The 25,488-nt window shown below is 33.7% G+C and overlaps 1 protein-coding gene across 1 annotated transcript in view; it reads right to left on the bottom strand.

Annotated features, from left to right (window-relative positions):
* CACNA2D3 (calcium voltage-gated channel auxiliary subunit alpha2delta 3) overlaps positions 1-25,488 on the bottom strand; it is a 397,438-nt gene that overhangs the window by 185,152 nt on the left and 186,798 nt on the right. Inside the window, exons 10-11 of the mRNA XM_062008364.1 lie at positions 24,427-24,516; positions 19,112-19,225 (exon numbers count right to left, since the gene is read on the bottom strand). Coding sequence (XP_061864348.1) covers positions 19,112-19,225; positions 24,427-24,516 — 204 coding nt within the window. The remainder of the gene's footprint in view (positions 1-19,111; positions 19,226-24,426; positions 24,517-25,488) is intronic.

The raw sequence follows: 25,488 nt of genomic DNA, 5'->3' as shown, positions 1-25,488 counted from the left end.
AAATTTGTGTTGAACACAGGTAAAGATGACTTTTACCCCTCTTACCTTTAAGACAGCTTGTTAAGTTAAAAGAGTTTTCAGTACTAATAACAAGACCTTGTAGTGCAGCTTTCCTGACCTGGAAGTCACTGTCTATCTGCTGCCTACATCCACTAGCATCTTCACATTGTTCTAGCTGCAAGTCACACCTCTTATCTTAAAAATAACTAAATCAAAGCACACTGCAATTCAGTTGAAATCTGCCCCTATCCACACAATTTAATCTTCAGTATTTCAAAGGAGGAACAAGAAAGGGGACTCATGTTTTTGCAACAGGGGCACAATCTTTCACTGAAAAAGAGATTGCCCTTTTTTGACCAGTTTTAGAGCCTTTCCTATCACTAGTTTGGCATAAAGGAAGGAAAAGTCTTCAACCTGTAATATCTTTAATGTTTACAAACACGTAAAGGGCAGGTATCAGGAGGATGGAGCTAGGCTGTTCTCAGTGATGAGCAATGATAGGAGACAAGGGGCAATGGGTATAAGCTGGAACATACGAGGTTCCAAAGAAATACAAGGAATTTCTTCACTGTGATGGTGACAGGGCACTGGAACAGGCTGCCAGATAGGGTGTGGAGTCGTCTTCTCTGGGGCCATTCAAAATCCACCTGGACAAGTTCCTGTGTGACCTATTCTAGATGGTCCTGGTCTGGCAGGGGGGCTGGACTGGATGATCTTTCAAGGTCCCTTCCAAGCCTTAAAATTCTGTGATTCTGTGATCTTACTCAGTTATGAATAAATTATATAACCAAGGGATGTATTTAATCTTTTTTGTATTTAGAGATATTTCCAGTGTTTTTTTTAAAAAATTGTTTGGGGATATAAGAATTTTTAACAGTCAACTTCTTTCCAGCTTGAGAATACTTACATATCAAGAAATCCAGGGAAAAGAATGTGCAGTAAAAACAGAAAAATAATCTCAATCACTCTTCAGAGAAACATATAGTAGTAGCATCATATCTTAATACCTAATGATTCGGACAGTATTTTCAAAGACCAAAATCCTGTTTCCAAATTTAATGGAATATTTATGTATTAAAAGGCTACCAAAATCTACATACATCTCAAGTTTTCTGAATGCTTTCATCAGAACATCTATTAAGACACTTTGTATTTGTCCTATCCTAAAAGAAGTAGTGGCATACAAGTTTAGTTTTTTAATTTTTTTGCAAGCAAATACTGTTAGTGAAGTGTAAGCACAGCAAACAGTGTAGTTATGGACAGGAGAAAAGTAGTGAAAAGAAGAAATGTTTTTAGGTTGCAAATATTTCAAATAAATAATCACACAGAATGGTAGGTTTTGGAAGGTACCCCTAGAGATCTTCCAATTCAACTCATCTGCTAAAGCAGGTCCACTCAGATGAAGTAATTTGATCTTACCTTTATTGCATTTACTTCTTTAGCTACTCCTAATTTTCCCAACATCTGGAAATTGCAATTTGAAGCTACTGGGATTTTTGAGATATCCTAAGTATAACATAATAGAAAGGACATAGCAAATATATATTAAAAAAAAAAGCTCTTGCCAACAAGCAGCTTTGAACACAGAAGTTTCTCCATGATCTAGCATGATGAACTGAATGTCCTGAAACCAAATTTAGAACTTGTGTTATGCTGATGCATGTTCTTATTGTGCTTTTTGACTGGGTATTTGTTGTTAAGTGAATACTAACATCCTGATCTCGTGAAGATGTGCATAGTGCTTTTCCTGCCAAGAGGCACTTTAAATGGTGTATACTAAAATACGCTGTTGTCAAAATCTTTGCTTACATTTCCAAAGAGTCTTACAGGAAGAGTTTCATTAGACATTCACTTTTCAATTTGGAATAAATATCTCTAACAAAGACACACTTGAACCAATGCGTATTTGAAAAGGCTAAAATATTAGGACTAACGGTTCATAACAGGGATTAGTATGGTATAAACTTCTTTCAGAAGGTCAAATTGTATAAATCCTACTAATTTAAATGGAAATGTTATCTTTGAGCTGAGAAACAATTTGGTTTATAAAGCCAGTATACGTGCCGGTTAGTGTGTAAATTCAGCATAGCATCTACTACTAATGCTCTGCATATGTTTTAAGGAACATCATCATATAGATACAGCCCAGATAAAACAGCGCCTTGTTAGCCTCATGGCTGACAGCATCATACTTGCACACTGATAGTTGTTTCTAAGCTCACCCAAGTATGCCCAGGATATACCTCATGTATCTCCTCTTAGGGATAAAGCTGTGGTAAAGTTTCCTTCTCTACCAGTAGGAATTTTGTACAACATAGTGGTATCATAGTCATAGATTTGTTTAAGCTGATAATGAAATGGTAGCTGGAGAGATCTTTCTTTATAACATCTGATAGAGAAATAGATATCTTGAGAAAACTTCTAAGCACAGAAGGTGTAGATTTATAACTGCAAAATCTTCAAAGCTTATATTTATTCTTGATACATCACACCAGAGAAAGCAAAGTGTGTTCACCTCTCAGAGCAGTGGCTTCTAGGAGAAAGATCAGTTGGCTTAAACTATGCTGACTCTAAGATATAATGTGACATGGAAAAGGATAAAAAGGAAAACTGCTTTGATATAATTAACAAAATTCTTTTTTGCTAAAAATTGGTGCATAGTTTTTAAAAAATAAAGCAATACATTTCTCACTCAGAATTGGATACAACAAACTTCAGTGAAAGCCAGAAAAGACATAAGCCAACAAAACTGACACACTTGCTTTCTTCAGTCCTTCCTTTCAACTTTGTAACTGAAAGAACTAAGAAAAAGAACTGAATTTACATAGAAACTTCAGAACTAGCTTATTTCACAGATGATGAAACAAGAACCACCGATTCTATACATTTCACAAAGATCAGCACATTATCACTCAATGTGTCAAAACACAAATGTAAGAAAAAGCAGATTCAAGTGATACTGCACTACAAAAGGTGGTACATCAGCAAAATTGTTGCTATTGTACAAAAACTGCAAAAGTACTTTTTCCTTCCCTGAATTTCACAGATGCTGGCACAAAGCTAGTGAAAGTTTGCAGCAACTCCCATCATAAAACAGAGAAAATAAAACCCACAGATAAATATCTGTTGAGACAGTAATTGAAAGGTATAATCTTTCAACTTGACAGTGTTCATGTATGGAAAAAAAAAGGAAAAAACACAAAAAGCATAAAAATAGTCTAAGATTTGTACATTTGATTCTTGTTCATAAAGAGCAAGAAGGTTGCCTGAAGCTTTTTATCACTTGTATAAATTGGGAAAATTTTTATGTTGCTATTAAAGGAAAACACCAACACTTAATTTTCCCTCTGTCCTGAAAAAAATAGGTTTTTTTAGAATTTGAATACAAATATGATTGCTGGCAGTCTTTGTAAACATAGATTTTTTTTAGGCAAAATAGAAACAAGGCAGAATTTTGGTGACTAACTGAATCAGAATCATGTAACAAAATTCTTACACCACTTGCTACACATAATGCTTCCATTCATCAGGTTCATTCATATCCACATTTACTCTCAATTGAATAAATTATTTCTCTTTTAAAATTTCCTTTCCTTCTGTAATGAAATCTCTCCTTTCCTCTCGGAACTGTAAATATACACCTAACCTCCTCATTCTTAGATGATACTTTTCACAGCAGTCATCCATCTGCACCTCAATCTCATTGAAATGTACTTCTTCCTTCGATTTAATTAATAAAATTCATCAGCGTTAACATTTCATGGGTTACATTTTCAGTTGAATATTTAATTTTTTTTTTTTCTTCAAAACCTCACTGCAAAAGTATTTGTTCAAAAAGACCAATCAGCAAGATGCTTGCAGTTGTACATAAATAATCTCCAGAGGCATTTTACATCCAGGTTTTACAATTTTCTTCTTTAAACTGTTTTGTTATAGGATTTCCATGCTAAGCAATTAGGAAGTACTCAGGGTTTTCTTCAGGTTCAACTACTGATGAGTTGGCCTATGATTTTTTTTGCTGACTAGATTGTTGATAAGAGCGTCGACTAAACTGAAAGATATCCCCAGCAAAAGCACTCATATAAATAATGAACTTCCTTGTTTCAGTCTACACCATAACTGTTATATTTTGCTCCCTCATTCAGTAAAATTCATATGTGCCATTAGAGATATCCCAAGACTAGTCAAACGAAAAGCTATGTGGAGGAAGTATCAAAGTACATGCTCTCGTCAAGTCTCCTGACCACCTCTTTGCAGCCAGACTGTCACTGATTGCCCATTTTCACCATTCCCAAAGTTTCTCTTACTCAAAGCTGCTTCTTCTGGCTCCTTTCCCCTCCCTACAGCTATCCTTGCCTTCATTGACCAAATCACTTTGTGCCTTTGCCTTACTTTAGTGGCTCCAGCAAGGAACTCAGTCCAGTAAGCCCAGAAGATTTTTTTAGTTTGAGCAGTGTTTGACTCAAGCAATTTCTTCTAGATCTACATTCCTATTTTAGGTTCCAAACCAGTTTTCATTACGTATTTTCCGTGCTTTTAATTTGGAAAAAAAGGAATACCACAGATAATAAGAGATAGAAATAACTTTTGTAAGGATAGAACATTTAATTTATAGGTTAAAATTTGATGACATTAACATGGAGCTTTCCAGTTGTTAATAATAATAAGATTATGTAAAATTATAAAGGTTAGAAAAATAAAACTGAGTCTCTGCTTACTTGTGGTTATTACAGAACAATTGTTACTTTCCACAAGCATGTTACACTGGTCCATATTCTGGACAGATTTGTACTCAGGCAATGTGGTAGTGGTTAATCCAATGCGGTACTGGTTAATGCAATGCTGTCAGGATATGCACAGTGCTCAACGAAGGGCCCTGGAAAAATCTTCAAGGATACTTGGTGTGTATCTAAGTTCCATGATGCAAGGATTTTACTAACAAGTGAAGAGTATAACAAAGTCAGACCTAAGAATCAATGATTTTAGAAAAGGTGGGAAGATCACCTGCTCACAGATTGCCAAGGGCCAGGCAGTAGGCTCAACCAACCCACTGTCCAATCTGAGATGACATATCCTGTATTTCTGCCATATGCTTCTAAAGCAGAGTGAATCTGGTTTATGTTTCTTCCTTTTAACTGGTATACAGCATCCTGTGCCAGTTTTTGCTCTTTCAAGGCAGTACATTTGCAGAAATTATTTTTTTAAAAAATTACTGAGAGACCTTAATAATACTGCTTCAATGGCTCATTGAACTGATTACATCAATTTCTGTGCAATAACTAACCAATAGCTCTCCAAATAGTCTGCAGAAATCAGTTAAGGCAGCTTTTGATGCAAAAGCACACAGACTTGGTAGAAGGCCTTGGCAGCAGAGCTAATAAATGTAATTATAATGATAAAAGCTCACAAATGGCTTCATTCTACACTGTCACTCACAGCACAACCTGATATTGCTCACTCCTGCTGCACACAATGACCTTTGTCATGCTTGAGAAAACAGCTTCCCACTGTGATTTGACTCTTACAGAGTGGCCAGATGGGGCAGTTTTGCTTCATTATTTGTGTCTGTGAAGTGGAAATGCCAACAGAAAGATTCATTACTGTCAAGATCATCTCTGCAAAGCTCTCTGATTTATTAGGGCATAAACTGCTGTACTGGCTGTAATGAGACATAAATGTTCTGTAAGGCCTATGAACTCAAGAAGGAAATACACTGCCATCAAGAGGCTATGGGCCTAATTTATTAAGAGGTTGTATCACTTCGATCACAGCAAGTCATAGAAGCAGTATGGGCTCCAGCAGTTGTAGGAAAAAGCATAACAGATTAGTCAATGACACATTTACATAAAATAACTTATTTCATTTAAAAAAAATTGTACTGTGCACACAGGTGAAATGCAATGGAATTGCTAAATATATTAAAAATATTTGCAACATTCAGATTCTAACTAATGTTGACATTATGGTCCAGATTAACATATAATAGAATAAGAAAAATTAAGTCTCAAGTTATCTTGCAAGGAGACAATTCCCAGTCAATTTCAGAATATTTGAACAGAATAATGCATATACACAAAACCACATATATTTATGTGAAATATAGATATATATGTGTCATTTTGTATATATATACACACACACAAAAACACAGAATCGTTACCGTTGGAAAAGATCTTTAAGATCGTCAAGTCCAATCACTAACCTCACACTACCAGGCCCATAACTAAACTAAACTATATCCCTCAACACCTCATCTATGTGTCTTTTGAACACCTCTAGGGATGGTGACTTCAGCACATCTCTGGGCAGCCGTTCACTCTTGAAGCAACACAGGAATAATTTAATGCTTCATTGACAAATAGCTTCTAGTGTAGCCACAAAGATGCTGGCAAGGCTGCACGTAAACATTTTGCCAGCACTGTTCACAGTTTCAGTTGCTAGCATTCAAAATAGTTCAGAGGCTATGGTTAAAGTCAGACTACAGTGACTACAGGTGCAGTTTCTGGCATTCTCATCGAATGATCTTACGCAAAAGTTGTTGGATAATTACTAGAAATGGCATGGCTTTATCTTGGCAAGTAAGCACTGCAATCAGGAACACAGTGGCAGTTACATCAAGCTACGAGATCACACAGATCATTCCAGTGCAATATCTGCTCTGAATCTCGACTGAAACTACCCTTTACAGACCAGCCCTTAGGATTCTGTTTCCATCAATCACTGTATCAGTTAAAAAAACAACCAACAAAAAAACACAATCAAGAACAATGAAAACCAACACAAGACCAAAAAAAAAAGCACTGCATCATATAGATGGACAGAAATGGTCTGGTTTTAAAAGCTAAAAATAACTTTAATCAAATCTTTCTCACTAGGTACAGTGAAAAATTTAAGAATCATTATTTGGTTTTCAACTCAGTTTTATGCTGAGGTTTAGTCCTCTTTTATCGTCATGGCTTCCTAAAAGAACATTGGTGAGCATTTAGCTTCAGAGATACCAAAGCTTTCCAGGGCCCTTTGCAGGAAAGAAGGAACAATTGCCATGAAAATCCTCCAAAATTTATCATCAACCACATTCCTTCCTACAATATTCTGGAGAACCATACAACTGTATAATTAGAGTTACAGTTTTAGAACATAGCTCAAGCAAGTCTATATTGCCACCTTCCACTCATAACATCTGCCAGAAAAACCCTCTTGGAAAAAAATCACAACAACAGAACAACACTTTAAAAAAATCCTTGAAAGATGGCAACTTTATCATCCCTTAGAGGCTGACAAAGTTCTACTTTTTTTATTCCCCGTCTTCTCAACAAAAGCAGCTGTGGTTGCTTACACAATATGAGCACTTACCTGCTACATTCCTCTCCTTTTCCTAAAAGTCTCTAGTGGTTTACATCATACAAAGATCCTGTCCAGCCCTGCTGAGCAGCTAGTCTTAAAGGTAATATACTTGGCAGTTATGGAAGTGAGTAGTATCTGGCACAGAAGAGTATATCTAAAAATTGCCCTGGTGCAGTTGCATAATACTTACCAGAGTTCCCTAGATGGATTGAGACTGATGGAAGTATTCACATTTTTAAGGACTGAATTTTCTAATTCACTTAAAGGTTCAGCATTTGTCAACTGACAAGTCTGTTCTAGCTTGTTGGTGATGATTAATGACTGTCATCTTGCCTGGGAGAAGAGACACCATTCTTTGTGAAGGCTGTGAAGGGGATTTGGAGGGTGATGACATTCCCTTGCTGCTATGTGACTGAAAATGAACTGACCTCAGTCTGGTCATGTCTACTAGCATGGGGAAAGTATGTGAGGATGTTATTATGAACCAAACTAAGATTCTGAAAATTATTATTTCCTATTACTAATGCAAGCAGAGCACACTCATGGACTTTGTTTTGTGATTCACCTTTGAAGGCAACTGAGTATTGTAGATAACACTGTTATAACCATAGGGAAAAATTCACCAACTATATTGTTCTAATACCTTATTTTATGACACTCTTGCTGCACATAAATGTAAAGCCAAATGAATTTTTTCTGGCTGAAATTGCACAAACATGACATACCACAAAGGCATCCTCAGATGTTTGGCTCATCACTAGCATCCATACATGACCTTTAAGGAGAATTTAGGTCAGCCTAAATAAAACAGTTTGTTTCAAATTGGGGTGTCATATGTAAAAATGTATTTAGCCAGCCAGTATAATTCTTAGCCTAAATCTCAGTATTATCAGATATGGTGCTAAAATCTATGTAATAATTATCTTCTCATACTGTTTATGTAAACATTTGAATATGTTGCACAAATTTGGTTTTGGTTACTTAACCAAAACATTTTTTAAAACCTCCTATCATAGTTACTAGACTCATATTGATATAATTGTTACAACCACGAGTAGCTAATACTGTTAAGTTTCCATTATGATTTTTTTTATGCACAAAGTTCTGTCATCCTTTTAAAAAAATTCTAAACAGTTCAATTTGCTATAAAGATATTATGGATATACCTCATCATTAATCCATGAAAAAAACAGGGAGATAGTCCCAGAATAGGAGATAAATCCCACTTTGACACAATTGCACTGAATAAAACATAGAGAGGGACATAAACTATCCCTAGATAAGACAAGGAAAACTTGTTTCACAATGTAGCCAATAGGTTCCTTTGTCTTGGCAAATACCCTGTCTAGGAAACAAAGAGAGAAGAAAACTGCTATTGAACACTTAAGTTGAGCTATTTGCTAAAGAAATTTTTCTAGCAGAGAGGAACATGATGGTCTTGCTATGCAGATCAAATCTCTGACAGTGTGTTCTGCTCACATGCCAGACTTCCAGGAACAGCATTGATGAGAGCGCACAAATTTTCTGGTAAAATGAGGTAAATCCAGCTTGGACACTGTATATCCCAAATATAGACCCATTAGAAACAGAAACATTGTTATAAAGAAATCAATCTCCTCTGATGAGTAGTCTCAAAAACTATGAAGAGAGATCTCTAGATTCTCATTAATCCTTTCCTGCAACACATTGGCATGATGCTGCCACTGGCTATGATCCCAATACTGCACAGAACAAATGCAAGTGGTACGGACATCATAGCATGGGAACAAGAGAAGTTGATCTCAATAAAAATTCATATTCATTTCTCAATGGTGAGCTGATTATGTCTTCTCAATATAATAAAAAGCATAGGATCAGATTCAACTTCTACACAAGAAAACAATGAGAATCTCAAGACTATCTGTACTCCCTAGACACATTCCGTGGTCCCCACTTTAAATTGCCAGCAGCATGACCACAAAAATGCCACACTGGTGTGCTCACACAAATTAGTGACTGATGAAGAACTCTTCTTCAATTTTAAGTGATAAAAAAGGACAGATAGATAATCTAATCAGAGCAATTTTTGCATGAACACAGTATGAAATTTGTCTTCCACAGATTTTTATGCCCATTAAACTTGATAGCATGAATATTTTATGAAAACTCACCTCCTAAATGTCATGTAAACTTAACCATAGCAAATGTTTACAGTTTTCACTCATCTCTATCACAGTCATTTCAGTATTTAGAGAAGATTCGCATTTTATGGAAAATTCAGTCATTTCTTCTTCGCAGCGAGAGCAAAACTAATAAATGTATACTCAGTTAATTTCACTCCTAAGAGATTAAGTTTATTAACTAAGATGAACTTCCTAAGGATTTTTCCCTTAAAACAAATCAAAAACAACCACACACCTACTGCAGAGCAACTACAATAATTTTCAGACTGGTAGATATCTGTAGATAGTGAAAAATCTGGGGAAAGTAGGCAATCTGCCTCAAAAGAGGCATGAAACCTTGAATAGTGATATACTGCAAATAACCTGTCCAGCCTAACATAATCAATACTTCATGTATCTGGGATCATGAGGCACTTTGGAAGGGGAGGTCAGTTGCAGCCCCAAATTTTATAAATCAATCCACAGTTCTTCCGAACTTGAATGTACTGGTAGTTCACTACTCTCTCTAGTCAATCTTCCATGCAATACCACAGAAGACTCACAGAAGGAAAAAAAATCTGTGTAAGAGTCTGAGAAATCCCCTTGAATCTCATTTCATTTACTTCCTCTCTTACTTCCTTCCCTCTCCTTTTTGTTATTCCTTTCCCTTGCAATTTTGGGCATGATTTTATTCTCTTGGAAGGTCTACTAGACAAATGTATGTAGAAAATAACAGAAGTTAACTTTCAGATGGTTTTCCCTAATTTACAATATGTTGTACCTATTACTTTTGCATGACTTCTTGGGAAAGGAAAAGTCTTTAAGAATAGGAGTCAAAAACCTGCTCACAGCTTTCTACCCAACATATTGAATATATGTTTTGGTTTATGTATTGAAAAATACAGAAGAGTTTTAGAAGAGTTAAAGATTTAGATATCCAAAGTGACTGAAACACAAATAATTAATTGAAAGACCAGTAATATTCTATCTTTTGTCTTTAACCTTTAGAAACATTCCTCACGCTAATATGTTGTATTGTTTAGCCAACTAGAAACCACAGGGACAGACCATAATCAATGCTATGTTGGATATTATTAAAACAAAAAAAATTCTCCTTCATCAGATACTGAAAACCAGAACAATTTGATTGAAAATTCTTGAAGTAACTACTGTATTTCACAATTTCCTCATGTTTTGTTCTTACCAAGAGGAAACCTCAGAAGCTTGCCTAGCAGATATGTCTATCGTCTCCTTTCATGCACATTCCCAAATTTTTCTTTAGGCTTCTTGACAACAGAGAATAGTCATCTTCATGAGTGTTTATGGCAATGTTTTTCTCAAGCAAGGATAACCTATTTCTATTTACTTCTAAAACAGGCTAAGCGAACATAAAAATGATACCAGAAGTTGCTGAATATATTTGGATCCTACTGAAACATAGAAGATGTGGAAGCTGACTGTATGATTTGTGAGACACACAATTTTCCACAGAAACAAATCTTAAGTGTTTTTTGTCCAATAAAAATCAAAATCCTATTTTCTATTATCTGTCATTATCTCTATCTATCTCCATACATTAAAAAAAATGCAAAATGACAGGGTTAAAGGTACGCTTCTGATACCTTTTCCTCAAAAAAAGGCCTGTTCCAAGTGTCATAGGCTCTATAAGTGTTCTATTTTGAGCCTCAATATAACACAAAATTCAAAATGTTTTGTAAGTATTTATAATTACTTTTCTTTTCCTAATGACATGTTGAACAGCAGCCATTGAGATATACACTTTATTACTACAGTGGATTTTAAAGCTTTTTTCAATAACGAGGCTGGGATGATTCAAATTTTTACATGTTTTTTTCAAAATATGAATGTCTAACAGCATAAGATGGCAAAGACTTCTGTTTTCTAACAATGCACTAAACTCAACTTCTGTGTTAAAATCCAGAAAAACGGTTTCGAGAACTCATAAGGAGAAATCTCTGTAACTGAGCTTAAATCTTAACAGAAGTCAGTACACAAGTATTATCCTGCTGACACAGAACATATTTATTCAGATGTGCAAATCTTCTGTCAGTTTTGCAGAAACACAATTATAGTAAGGGCAGTAGAAGATTATGGGATGATGGCATTTGGAACCTCATAAAGAAGAATAGACTTTTATCCATTTGCAGCAGAAATCTATAGAGACTGTCATGTTTTCAGAAGTCTCCAAAATGCAGCTAATGCTGTTATGCCAGTTAAGAAAAAGCAGATATAAATATAGTGAAATAAACAAAAGCTGCACTCTGAATGGGTATTCTATAAAACACATAACCACTAACATGGTTAAAGATTCAAACACTCAGAATTAGTAGACCCACAACAGAGTTCTGAAGACAAGATTGTTTGGATAACTTGTTTAGTTCTTAATTCGGTAAAGTATTTTAGTGTATGCCTGAATTCATTACTTTGGTTAGCAGAGATGTAATAATTCACATATGTAAGTGCTTTGCTGAAATGAATACTAAACTACACATATATGATCCCCAGCATTTAATGAATCTTCCGTACTGTCTTGGTATATGTGCATGCATTGCGGGATTGTTCTACAGCCAGACACCACAAAGGATAACAGGGGTACTCTGGGAAAATGGTATATATGAATAATAATTTCATATAAACAATGTCTGTTATATGTCCAAACCAGCAGAATTTGGCCTCTCAGAGTAAAATGAGCAAGAAATACAATTTACTATATATGTAATGGGATGCCAGCAAGAGAATACTATACCAAACATTTAACTTCCTCCCTTTGTAACATTCCCTTTCCAAACATCTCTTGAGATTTGATATTTAAACATGCAATTTACCAAACTTCTCAATGTAAATATCCAACAGGAGTTAACTTAAAGCCTTAGTATGTAAGAAAACAACACACTATGGCTTATTTTAATTCAGTGAGAATTACATAAAATAGAAGTATATGAAGATGTCATTAAAAGAAAAATAATACAGGAATGAACTAAAAATAGACCATATAAACTAGGTAGAAATATGGTTTAGTACTCTGAAGAAAATGTCTGAAAACAGTTATTCTTTGTTGGTCTATAGCTTTCCAGAGTACCTACCAATTAACTACAGGTTATGTGGATTGCCAGACCTAAGCAGACTAGCAACAAATCTGACCTGTTGTTTAGGAAGAGATGCAATAACCCATTTTCCTATTTGAGCCTCATCACTGCACTCACTCCTCTACTAGTATTACTAGATGTGACATTCCTATTAGTCATAAAAATATCTTTAATCCTATTTAAGACTTGTACTCTACTTATATTGATTCAAGATTAAGCTTAATTTAAAAAAAACGGGTAAAAATGGCAGTTTATTTCAGTATATTCTAATAGCTGTAACAGAGGCCTAAAACATAAAGCTTACTCCAAAATGCATATGAAGTTTTCACTCTTACTTGTCTGTAGAATTGCATAAAGTTTTCACTTAGTATCTTGTCCTCTGCAGAAGAGAAAGTACCTAATAAAGCAAGCAGGCTTGCAGATTTATTATAGCCTTCTTGTTTCAGGCAACAGATGAAGGAAGCAGAGATGATTGAACATAACTAGTTTTGTCTCTTTCACGAACTTATTTTTCACTAAGGCTCTCCTCTGTAACATAACTTTTAATAAAGATTCTGATCATTTCAGCTACTCTCAGAAGACAAACTTTAAACTGGTAATTTAGCATTCAGTCCTATATTATCCTCAGGGAGCTTTTTTTCTGCTTGTACTTTAAAGAAGTTATTAATCCAAATTAATTGTTTGTGTTATCTCTTCATTGCCAAATGCAACCAAATGGGTTTCAAACAGGCAGACATGGTCAACTTTTTGTTGGTGGGTTACTCACAGTTAACAATATACATTCCTGACATATTGCAGAGGCTGCATTCATGTAAAATAGAACAGCTCTGACAACCTTTACCATCTCTTTTCTGCCTGTTGTGTTGAAATAAGAAGATGCATACATTATAAAAAGAAGTAACTAAAAACAAGTAGACTACGAATTTTATCCTGGTTTTCAGTATAATTGTGCTGTTGTTTAGTTTAAGCTACATAAACTAAAATATAGTTTTTATCATGTTGTTGAAGAACTTTAGGAAATAAATGATCTCACTGTCTCCTTAAGTGTATGACATAATTCTTCATAAGAAAACACTACTTCAGGAATACAGTCCATGGAACTATGCAATTACTATGCATACTTTAACTGTGTTTCTTCTGGCAAAACAACTCCACAAAAAGAATTATTTTTAAAATTAAGACTGTACAGCACTTCAACTATTGGGTCAGGTTCTATGATATCCATTTTGTGGATGAGTAAACAAAATCCATAAGATATCAAATTCTTACTATGCTATTTACTTACAATACTTTGGTATCTCTTGTTAATAATGGCTTAGCCACATACTCAATAAAGTTTATGCCAGCCGCAAACAGTGACTACTTGTAGTCATCTAAGCACATTTCATGTACACATATTTTATCTTAAATTTTGGAACTCTTTATGTCTACATACATTACATAAAAAATTAAATTATTCTTTAGAAGCAAAAGTAATGATTTCTGTCTATTGATATAAGTTCCCAAAAAGTACTTTAGATAATCTATTTAATACAGTGGATTACTCTCCATCTTGACAGCCTGTTGTTTATAAGGTTCTCTGTGTGACTCTCAATTAATTTACTTATGTATCTATTTCTAATTCCATGAAAAACATTAACTAAGCAATAGCACTTTGGATATACATTTATATTATGCATAAATGATCATCCCAACTAACATTCTTCAGTCATTCAGAAAGCATTAGCCACTATATGAATCTAGCCAACAAGATTCTAACTTTGTATATAAGAGGCAGTAATATTTCCTCTAGAGATCCGCATATCATACCCAGAGGTATTCAATTAACTTTATCTTCACAAAAAACATCTCCCCACTCTTTGGTTTTATGCATTGCAGAATGCAATGGCAAACTCAATTTTTTCAAACTCAGTTTTTTCATGGCAAACTCAATTTCATCATGCTGCAAAGATGCTTAAAAAGATAGCTAATTACTGTATGATATTACTATGATATCATAAGTTGTTTCATAGCTTGAAAGGTTTATAAATTGTCTGGACCTCCTTTTGTTCTTGAGATAATCAGTGACAAACCATACAGCTTGTGTAGCAGTAATAACATTCTCTCCTCTGCAGTACTGTAGTCTTTAAAAAAAAAAAAATCAATTTAATAACATCCAGACAACACTGTCCATGAGACATTCAATTTGCTGTACTAATGTTCCATGCAACCAATGTCAGCAAGTTCCTAAGCTACAGAGAGTTGGTTAAAAATCTGCAGAAAGGTTTATAATCTTCTGGATAGCAGACAAAGAAAAAGATGATTTGTCACCAGTGCAGTGCCACAAAACAGCTACTCATTTTCTTGTTGTCTGTTTTTACAGCACTCACTTGATTTCATGCTTGTCTTTAGGATAGTTTTCAGACAAAGGAAATGAAAACATATCTTTTTTTCATCTTCCTTTGTTAAAGGAGGGTAAGGAAAGCATTCTTTCCTGTCCTACAGCAAAATCTAAATGTTTGGAGAATTTCACACATACTCAAAGCTCAGACTTTCATTTCATACATGTCAGTTGAATCCAATGGATTGTTGGTTGTCTTTAAAGTCAATAGATTTTTTAGTAAAAAATTAAAATGCAGAATTATTAAATATTTATTTCAAAGAACTCTAATATAAATGAGTGGATTGAAATAAAAGTCCTCAGTCACCAAATGACAAGAAGTCACCAGTAATTATGAAATATTTTCTCAAGTATTTCAGAAATCATTAACACTGTATATAATGAAATACACTATAAACATTGATTCTGTAAAATCATGCAAGTCACACATAGCTAAGGAGTTATAAATTAATTATTATTGTCTACAAACACAATATGTTATTATGAAATCAAATCTACATCCAGCAAAGTTTGGGACGCTACTTTCTGTATTCAATTATAATTTTTAAGTACTGTTTATAAATCCAGAGACCTTCTGAGAGTGAAATTTTTCATATAAAACAGAAGGAAAAGCAGGTTCAAAATACTTAAAAATTACAGAGCTATTTATGTTGTAATTTCTACAGTTCACATCTACAGAATACATCTACTATGATACATGATAAAGTAGTCATCCCTGTTTACAGAGAATCTGTTTAAAAGATATTATCTTCTGCAAAGATAAATATGGTTTGTAAAAAGAGTAAAATATGAATTGTTGTTTGTTGAGATTGTCACTGAGCAAATTGGCAAAGCCTTCACAGTTATATCAACAATTTGTTCCCTTCTGTAAGAGAGTAAGTTGCTTCTGTTGCAATTAATGATAACGTATTTAATACTATGTAATATTAGATAAAACATATCTAAGTACTTCACTGTTAGCATAATGGAGGTAAATAGAAACTTGAAAGCTTATCTAAATTAGAAATATTACTTTGTCCATCACTGTCCACCACAGTATCAAAATGGCAGGAAAACCAGAAATTATAACAAAGATGGCAAGGCCACCTAGATATGAACAAAAAGAGAGAACAAAAAACACAAGGAAAAAATTACTAAGCAGTCCAAAGGTGTAATTTATAAATATTCTTTTAAAAAAACTTTGACGAGAATAAAGATGGTATAAAACAAAAGCAGGAGATCTTGAAGTGTACCACCTGCACATTGACATTGCAACTATATAGCATACTGCATGTCAATAACTCTTTCTTTCTAGAAAAATAACTCCAATAAAGAACATTGAAACCTCTGATGCATTAAAGCATATATATGGAAACCTTTTACGTTTTTTATACTGAAATATTTCAGGGTGAAAAGAAAAAAAATTGATTTTTTCTTAACATATATACTAATTTTGAAGACTATGTAAAATATTGAATATTTTACAAGAGTTGGGTAGAATGTTGCATATTAAATAAAAGCTACTCCCTAAACAGTGTGTCCTTGGTAACCAAGGCAGAGTTCTTCATGTTAGCCCTTTGCAGAAGTATATCCAAAGGGAAAGCTGTCCTGCTGTTATCTCGGATATAGCTGTCGATTTGCACATGAAAGCTACGTAGCACAGTTTTGTGAAAATATTTAGCTGTTTGAGAATGCTTTCCTTACTGATATTGTATGATAGGGAGTTTCCCCGTGGTCTTCCCATTCTTAAGAGAGGAACTGACTTCATAGTATTAGAAAATACAAGACATCAGAGGCTCATGCTTCTGAGAGATTCTGTAGATCTGTTCAATGTTCTCCTTTGACAGCAATGTTTGACAGATAAACCAAAATGTTCCCATGTAACATTTGAAGTTTTAACTTCGATAATATCCCACAGAGTAAGAGAGGAAAGATTAGCCACAATTTTTTTTCAAAACTTATTATTTTTAAAAACTATCAAGCTTCCTTTCCAGTGGAACAAAATGAGTTATATTTTCATAAAATAGAGCTAATGCTATCCTACAAAGTCACCTATTCATATCAAAACTGAAAAGGAGATAAAATTAGTGGGAGAGGGAATGTTTATGAAGGTTTGTCACCTGGAGAAGCAGCTGTTAAAATAATAGTTTTACAAGCAAGTTCTAGTTGGCTCGTTTCATTCAGAAAACATTCAGAAATAAAAGTGTGAATACAATGAAGAATTTGAAATTGATTGAGGTTATGTTTACTGACACACTTTTGTACAAGCACAGTCAGTTGATAAAGATTTAAGTCATATAAGATTAAGGACGTACATTCATTCACTTAGGAAGAAAAATATATGACCTTTGTGATAAAAAAATATTCCATTTTGAATTTGTATCAGAAAAACAAGCCACAGTTCGAGTATGTTACCATTTCCAGAATTACTCAGTAACTTCAACAGACTAATGTAATGTATAAAGCCTTGACTTTCCAAAAGCTTCATTAATCTACAGAAAAATCAATAAAAGCTATGTTTCTGAAGCATCACTCATCTTCAAGAGTAAACACATACCAAGAAAAGGTGTGACATAGTTTTATGTAAATAGCAACAACTAATAAACTCAGTGAAAAGTACTGAAATAAAATTGAGAGACAAAGAGCAAAGGTCACGTGTTCTCCTTCAACTTGTAAATAACTGATCAGCACACTTCAAAGAGGTATTTCTTGTATGTCACAGAGTAGAAATACATATTTCTATTACAGTTCTGCAACATTGCCATTGCCTTTTGAGATGTGGCCCAACAAAGTACAATAAATTTCAAACTGGACAAATGCTGACATTCAGTGGAACTTCCTTCATAAAATCTAGTTCTTCATCTTAATTCAGTAATTCAATATTGAACTTCATTATCCCTTCCACTACACAAAGAAAAAATTTTACAGCTTTCCTCATAGTATGCACAAATACCAATGCTTCGACATGTCCTGGTAAAAATCACAAAAGGTATCAGCTTTCTTCTTCTATGTAAGGAATAAGCAAGGTATCTAAAGAGAAAACTAGATCTTCATATTGGAGTTAGTAATTAATCTGCAATCTCTGAATAAAAACCTCTTAACCAATAAAAAATTAGAATAGCTGTATGTTATTTATTTAAATTTACTACACAAATGACAGTAAATTACTTTTTTTCCCCTGATCTTCAGAAAATATCATCACCAATTTTTCATTTTCTCTTGCTCACTGATTGCTAATAGATGAGGTTTAGTTCAGGTAAATAAGAAAAGCAATAACAGAAAATATAGTTTTATGAATTAGAAAAATTAGGTTAAAAACTACAAGTCAGAACTAGTATTGTTTTTTCCACAGAGTACTAGAAATCCACGCAGCACACTCATATTAATCAATTACTTGCTCAAATCACATTTCCAAGAGTGAGGTTCTTGCTTCCAGAGGCATGTAACATGACATGTGTCTCAAACTACAAAAACTTCCTAAAATAGTCCCAAAACTTAGTTTACCAGGACATCAAAAGTGTGGAAGGAAATTTTTTCACATCCAAACAGGAGTCCCACTACAGCTTTCTCATCAGGAAAATTGAAGGCATTTCTGCACTGTTGTATAATGTCCATGTGTTATGCGACATTGTAATTTAATTCTGGACAAATTTCTTTATATCGATCAATAAAACCAAATCCATTTTAAATAAATTCTTATCAGCTACTAACTCTACCCCTCACTCTGCCAAATAAAAAACATTAAAAATACTGAGTACTACTTCTTCTCCTTCTCCAGTCACAGTAAATTGTTCATTGCCTACAGTGCATAGCCCTCTTCAGCTTCTAAAAACATTGAATTATTAATGAGTGTTTTGGGAGAAATAAAAGTTTTTTCATGTTTAATGATGTCTCAGAGGGGAAACATTGTACAATGGTCAAAAATGTACCCTGGAGGGATATATTTCCTTAATATCTTATTATCCTAAGTTCATTACTTCAGTAAAAGGCCATCTCTATCTTCAAGCCATATTACACAAGCATTTTTGTCATTAGTGAAACATCCAGTTTGCCAAAATCATTTTAAAATCATTAGAAAGATTGTTACTGACTCCCCATACACTTTATATTGTACATGAAGCTTTGGGTTTTCTATGAAATAAAGGTGGTAAAATACTTACTTTTCTGTCTGGCCAATTATATTTTGCAAATATTGTATCATATGTGTCCACAGCTCCATCAGTAATCAACATTATGGCTTGGCTGCAAATACTTCCTTGTCCTGTGTGATTGAACTGTGAAAGAAAACAATCATTTAGGTACAGTACATTCCTGTTAGATTTAGATAGGACTGCACTGGATAAACACTGGATCTTGCAAATCTCTAATTTTATTACAGATACAATGTTCTTAATGCATCATAACTTCAACTGCATAACAGAAGTGGCATACATTATATACCCCTACTTTATTGGCATCATACATAAATGTAGCACTTAATTAGAAAATTATTTCCCTGTTTCAGATAGATGATCTACACAGCACTTTGATTTAAATATGATTTTAACAGAGTAAGATATACAAAAAGAAGAAACTAACAGCAGCTAATTTTACTATGAGCTACAGAAGACACACCACTTAGAGACATGTGACTATTCACAGCATTCAGATTCACTCAATATTACATTATTTTTCATAAAACGTTTATCCTATTAAATGATTCTCCTATTACTTGAAGTGAATACATATAAGTAGTTCAAGCTGCTGAACATCAGTTCTCGAGCACAGGTATTTAGACAGCAGTCAATATATCCTTTAGAGTGTGTAAAGAAAGTTTCATCGTTCCACAAATGGGATTTTCTCCTACTCAAAGAGCAAGTAAATTGGACTGACTCATAACATAAGCTTTGATCTCTTGATTCTGGAGCTGGTGCCTTAATTTTGAATCCACGTGTCCTGTTTGCTCTTATTGCAAATAGGTTCTCATTTATCTGTGTATTATTAATATATATTCAAGAAGCTTAGGTGAAACATACAGTTTTGAAAAAGAAAGGATAGGGGCAAATTTGGAAAACATTCGAACACATGCTAATGAAAGAATAGTCTCCTTTTATTTTCCTTCTGTGTAGTTTTCAGGTACATTACCAACTTTGAGGTCAAACTAGGCCACATCCTACCACCTTTCTCTCGGAACTGAGAAAGCCAAGTAATAATTACCTTGTCCCACCTCATCAGTGTATCTGTGATGAATAGTGTCTCAAAAAGGGTGGTTGCATTTGAGAAGTGGTATTTAAATTCTAAGGCGAGTTACCTTGCAGGGACTCTGACTACTTTTGGATTTGACAAAGTTGATTCAGAGTATTCTAGTTTCATTTGGGCTAGCAACTGCTCTGTCATTAGCTTTCTGTGATCCACACACTCTACTCTTCCCAAAACTCTGAATCTCTTTTTTTCTAGAAAAAGTTATTAACTTCTAAAAATGGTATCGTTGTAGACATGTCTGCAGTAGGAAAGGTGGATTCCAGTAATTCTCTGTCCTCTTTCCTTCTGCCTTCACATTTCTACATCACAATTTTCACATCCACACTCATTCAACAATCATTTACATCATCTGCAGCTCTCTTCTAGATCAGTTTCCTTTTGAACAAACAGGAATCTCAGTAAACAGTAGCAGAAACATGCTACTTAAAAGGAAATTAACATTGGTTTATAGAGTAAGATATATTCTGGTCACTGCCTGTGTGAATCTCTTATCTGTTGACACCTGTAAGGCAGTCTGTCCTTAAAGTTCTTCATGGCAGTTAATCCAGAATCAGAATTTTTGAAGTAAGGTTCTTTTATTAGCATGATCTTAGAACAAGTATTTTCTCATATAGATTAAGTTACTTTGCCAAGGGATACATTCTTCATAAGGACAATACATTTTAAAAGAGACAAGATATATTAAAAGGGAAATATAGAAGGAATGCTTTCCTATATTTATTTTAAAATGTCACTCTGTACACATCTACATTATTCTACAGTTATCTGTTCGAATATTTTGAAGAATGAGATTAAAGTCAAATGCTTTGATGAGTAATATCTTCTCATATTTGTCTAGAACTTTAATTTTATTGAATAGCAAGAGTGATGAAAGTGTTTTCCATAATAATAACAATGACAAGGGCCTTATGATGAACTACAATTAACTCAGTGATTCATCAGTTAGCAGCAAAAAATTCAATGCATCCTGACATTTACAGCATTTGGTTGTGATTAACAGTCTTTGAAATGTCACAGAATTTTTTTTAATTGGTGATGATTTTTTTAACAGTAATCACTGCAAAGACTGCATTTGTCACCAAAAGAGATAATTGTGGTTGTCACATGACATAGTAGGTGCCTAACTACCATACCAAGCACTTTCATATTCTTACACTATATAATGAATACTGCATAAACAGATGATTGGAAAGAATTTGGAAGTGGGTTTTTAAATATGCTTTTCAAAGACATCAGTATCAACCATCTTCAAATCTTAATAATCTAGGCAAATATTGAAAGGTAATTGCAAGGCAAAATTAACTGAGTTTAATTAGTGTAACCCCTGAATCATTCTAAAATCCAACCAGAATCTTAATAGACTATTTATGTAAAAGAAAGTTGATTCTGTTTTTCCTTTTCCTTCTTTTTGTCTTTTTTTTTCCCTTTCTTCTTCCCCTTCCGTCCCTCTCTCCCTGCCTTCTTTTTTTAAAACATAGACGAGTAATCCTCAGTTAACTCATAATTCACAAGAATAGATTTCTGGCACATAAAGGTCACATTCTGTAGATAAAGTGGAAAATTGTTAGCTGTACTCTTTTAAGGAGAGATTAAGTAGCTTTTTCCCTGGCCTAGGCTGCTTAATAGAAGCTCCCGGAGATTTTGCTGACATGACTATATGTAATGGAAAAGACTTTTATGCTGTCAATTCTGGAAGTGTAAGAAGGCTTGAAGCTATTATATTCCCTTTTATAGTATAAATAGAAAGAGTCATTACTCCACATTGATTAGATCTGAACATACATGTAGCATGACCCATCATAACCTTACAGATCAAAAGACTCATCATATCTTTATCATATTTTTATCTTTTCACTGTAGAATTTTATGTCCAGAAAAAACTGATCAATGCTGTGCTTCAAGATTAATACAAAGGAATTGGAACCATTAGTTAATCCATGCTTCTGTACACACACACACAACTATTTAATTTTCTGGATATGAAATGTGACTATCTCTCAAGGACAAACTGTTCTTAGAAAAAAACACATAGTGGATTTACTTGGAATTATCACTCACTAACATTAACATTATTAACATTAACTACCACCATGGTAACCATATCAGAAAAGATTCGTTTCTATCTATTGACAAACTAGAATTCCTAAATACAGAAGAAACTACATTCTCATCACAACATCATCACACACTTAGTAGAAGAAACTGATTATCTAGAAAGCATAGTTTGTACATGTCAACCCAGTAATTCGGGCATGTATTTGAATCATACTATCTTGCATTTGAATCATACTCCAAGCTCACTTTCTTTGTTGTTTTGAAAAGCTTTTAAAAGCATTTAAGTAATCTTGTTTGAAAAGCTCAAAGGAAAATAAGATCTCATGTCATCTATTTTAAAAGTTACTTTACAATTAAAAGTTCACCATTTTAGTTCACTTGACAGGAATTTAATGTTTCTCTGCCTTTTTCAATGATATCTACCTCTTCACTAAAAAACATAATTAAAAAACATATACTCTGCTACACATAGCAGTTCTAAATCAGGACCAAGTCACCTCCTAATTGATTTAGATTAACAAGAATACATGCAAAATAATGTCATTTTGCTTTTTTAATAAAAATAAAGCTTTTCTGGAAACTGAAGTATTTTCAATCATATCTTAAGCTGTTATATTAACTTCAAAAGAAAGATATACGGAATGTTTTAATAGGTTGATGATGTTTACTTGTAACATCCAACCATTTAGCAGGAGCTGGTCCTGTTAGAAGATGTATTGTCACTTTTACTGACTCAACTATAATGCAGTTCAAAGGTTACAGAGAACAAGAGTTTAGCCTCTTACTTTAAAAAAGGGTGAACTTTGTGCAAGATGGAGCATTCTGAAAGAACCCACAGAAACAGAAATTTTCATTTTCTTGCCTTAGAAAATGATAAGTGGGAATTGAATGTAGCATTATGCTACATTTTAAATATTTTTGGAGAACTCATTGATCGTTGGTTGCTAGTATTTCACCTTGGGGCTCTTGGCACACAAATTGGTGTTTGAGGTTTTTTTAATAAGTTTCCTACTTTCCCCAGTCTTGAGGCTGACTGAAATACATGACATTTTTTCCCTCAGTATCTGTTCTGGGCTTTCACATATTTTCTGGTTTAGCCCTTTATACTAGCATTTGCCATGTATCTCTTGCTTAATGAACATTGCTGTAACTTTGCTATATAGCAGTGCTCATTATTTTGGACATCTTGGAGAACAGTTATGCTTGTAATCAGTTATTCTTAAAAACTCAATGCTTTCCTTTACATAAACCTTAAGTCTGAACTTATATTAACAGAGATTGTAACCAATAGGTTTATTCCTTTCCCCACTACCTGAGGATTTCATTCATAATATAGCAAGAAATATTTCATGCTACATTTTATTTTCATTGATTTGATCCATGATACTAAATTCTGCCTCATTACTAATATTGCTCCTTTTTCTCCTTCTTTTCCTTGCTTTTCCTATATGTATTCCCAAGCATATAGTCATCTGAACTGAAGAATTGCTAAAATTTTCCTTTGCTGGAATATGTAGCATGACAAAATATATTATCTTTGCTGAAATAACAAAAAAAAAATCTCTGAAATACACTAAGTAAAATCATTTCATAATAACCACTAAAACTGATTTTAGACAAAAGCATTTTAGACAAAGACAATGGGTTTGATTTTAATTAAAATATCATTTGAAGGACAATTTCCTGGGCAACTAAGAATGCTACACTGATTTTATGAGGAGTTTGGGAAAAAAAACCTAGATATCTGCACTATATTATATCCATGATCATTATGTTCATCTTTTAGCAATTGCATTCCTGTTTATAGACAGGAATTTTATGAGAAAGTTAGCCTCATGTTTTTGACAGACAAATGGTTAAAATAATGTAAATACATCTAAACTAGTTAGACAAAGCTTCACATTTCTCCCTCCAAGAGTATTACAGAAGTACAAAAGTGTTTATCTATATAATGTATGAATAGACATAAAATACATTAATATAGAATGTAAACATATAAAAATGTAAACTTGTTTATAACCTTTAACCACATGTAGGTATTTACAATTTGTAGTCTATTTTTCAATTTTACTATCATCACATTTTTTAGTTAGTTTTAATTTATTAACTTACAATTGATAGTAATTGCTAAATAGTAAGAAAGGTGCCAGCAGCAAAAATCTGAACAGCATTAACTTACTTCATTGAGCATGTTGAAAGCTTCATTTAAAGCATTGTCCAGCATCCCAATTCCTTTTGCAAAAAGTTTGTCAAGGTGTTCCCTGAAATGCTGAAACATGAACAATGCGGTTTTATTTGTCAATTTATTGTCACAATATTCCTACAATTGTCAGTTTCTATGATGGAAACTTTATTATTATTATTATTTTGCAAAATAAAAAGGTATTACAGCAATATATTCAAAGGCAGCCAACTACATATTTCATTATTAAATTTCAGTAGGTTGAAACAGAAAAATTTACATCCTAGTTTCTAGACAATTCTGAAGCCACAAAAAAAGGTCTGTTTTTCAAAACAATTAGAATCACAGAATCATAGAATGGTAGGGGTTGGAAGGGACCTTTAGAGATCATCTAGTCCAACCCCCCTGCAGAAGCAGGTTCACCTAGATCAGGTTGCATAGGAACACGTCCAGGTAGATCGTGAAGACCTCCAAGGAAGGAGACTCCACAACCCCTCTGGGCACCCTGTTCTATTTCACCCTCACAGTGAAATAGTTTTTTCTTATATTTAAGTGGAACTTTTTGTGTTCCAGCTTCATAAAAAAAATGCTTCAAAATAACGTAGTAAATGCAGTCCATCACAACACAACTGGATAAAAATACACGTGAGTTTATTAGCAAGAACATATTTATCGATCCATTGGTATTAAAGCATTATTATAGGCAAGAAAATAGAATCAAGCTAATTATTTTTGTAGAAGACAAAATATTACTGTCCCTTGAAACGTATCTTTCTTTTTTTTTTTATAATAATGAAAAAGAATGAAAACAAAATACCCAAATATTCAGTAACTGCATCAATATCTTGTTATTCTGTATCCAACATGTCACTACAAAGTATGTCTGAAATTTAGGTCTAAATTGGCCAACATTGACATATTTTTGACTTAACATAGCCTGGAAATTGCAAGCAGCAATGAAAAGTTAGCAGTTTCTCAGACAAGGGTCACTTCAGCTGTCATAAGCAGAACATTTTCCATAGGTATTTCAAAATACCATAACTGACCAACAGCCAGATT

Source organism: Colius striatus, chromosome 15 (genome assembly GCF_028858725.1).
Source record: "Colius striatus isolate bColStr4 chromosome 15, bColStr4.1.hap1, whole genome shotgun sequence".
Lineage (NCBI taxonomy): Eukaryota > Metazoa > Chordata > Aves > Coliiformes > Coliidae > Colius > Colius striatus.
Note: the sequence above shows the minus strand (reverse complement) of the source record. Positions and strands in the feature narration are given on the sequence as shown.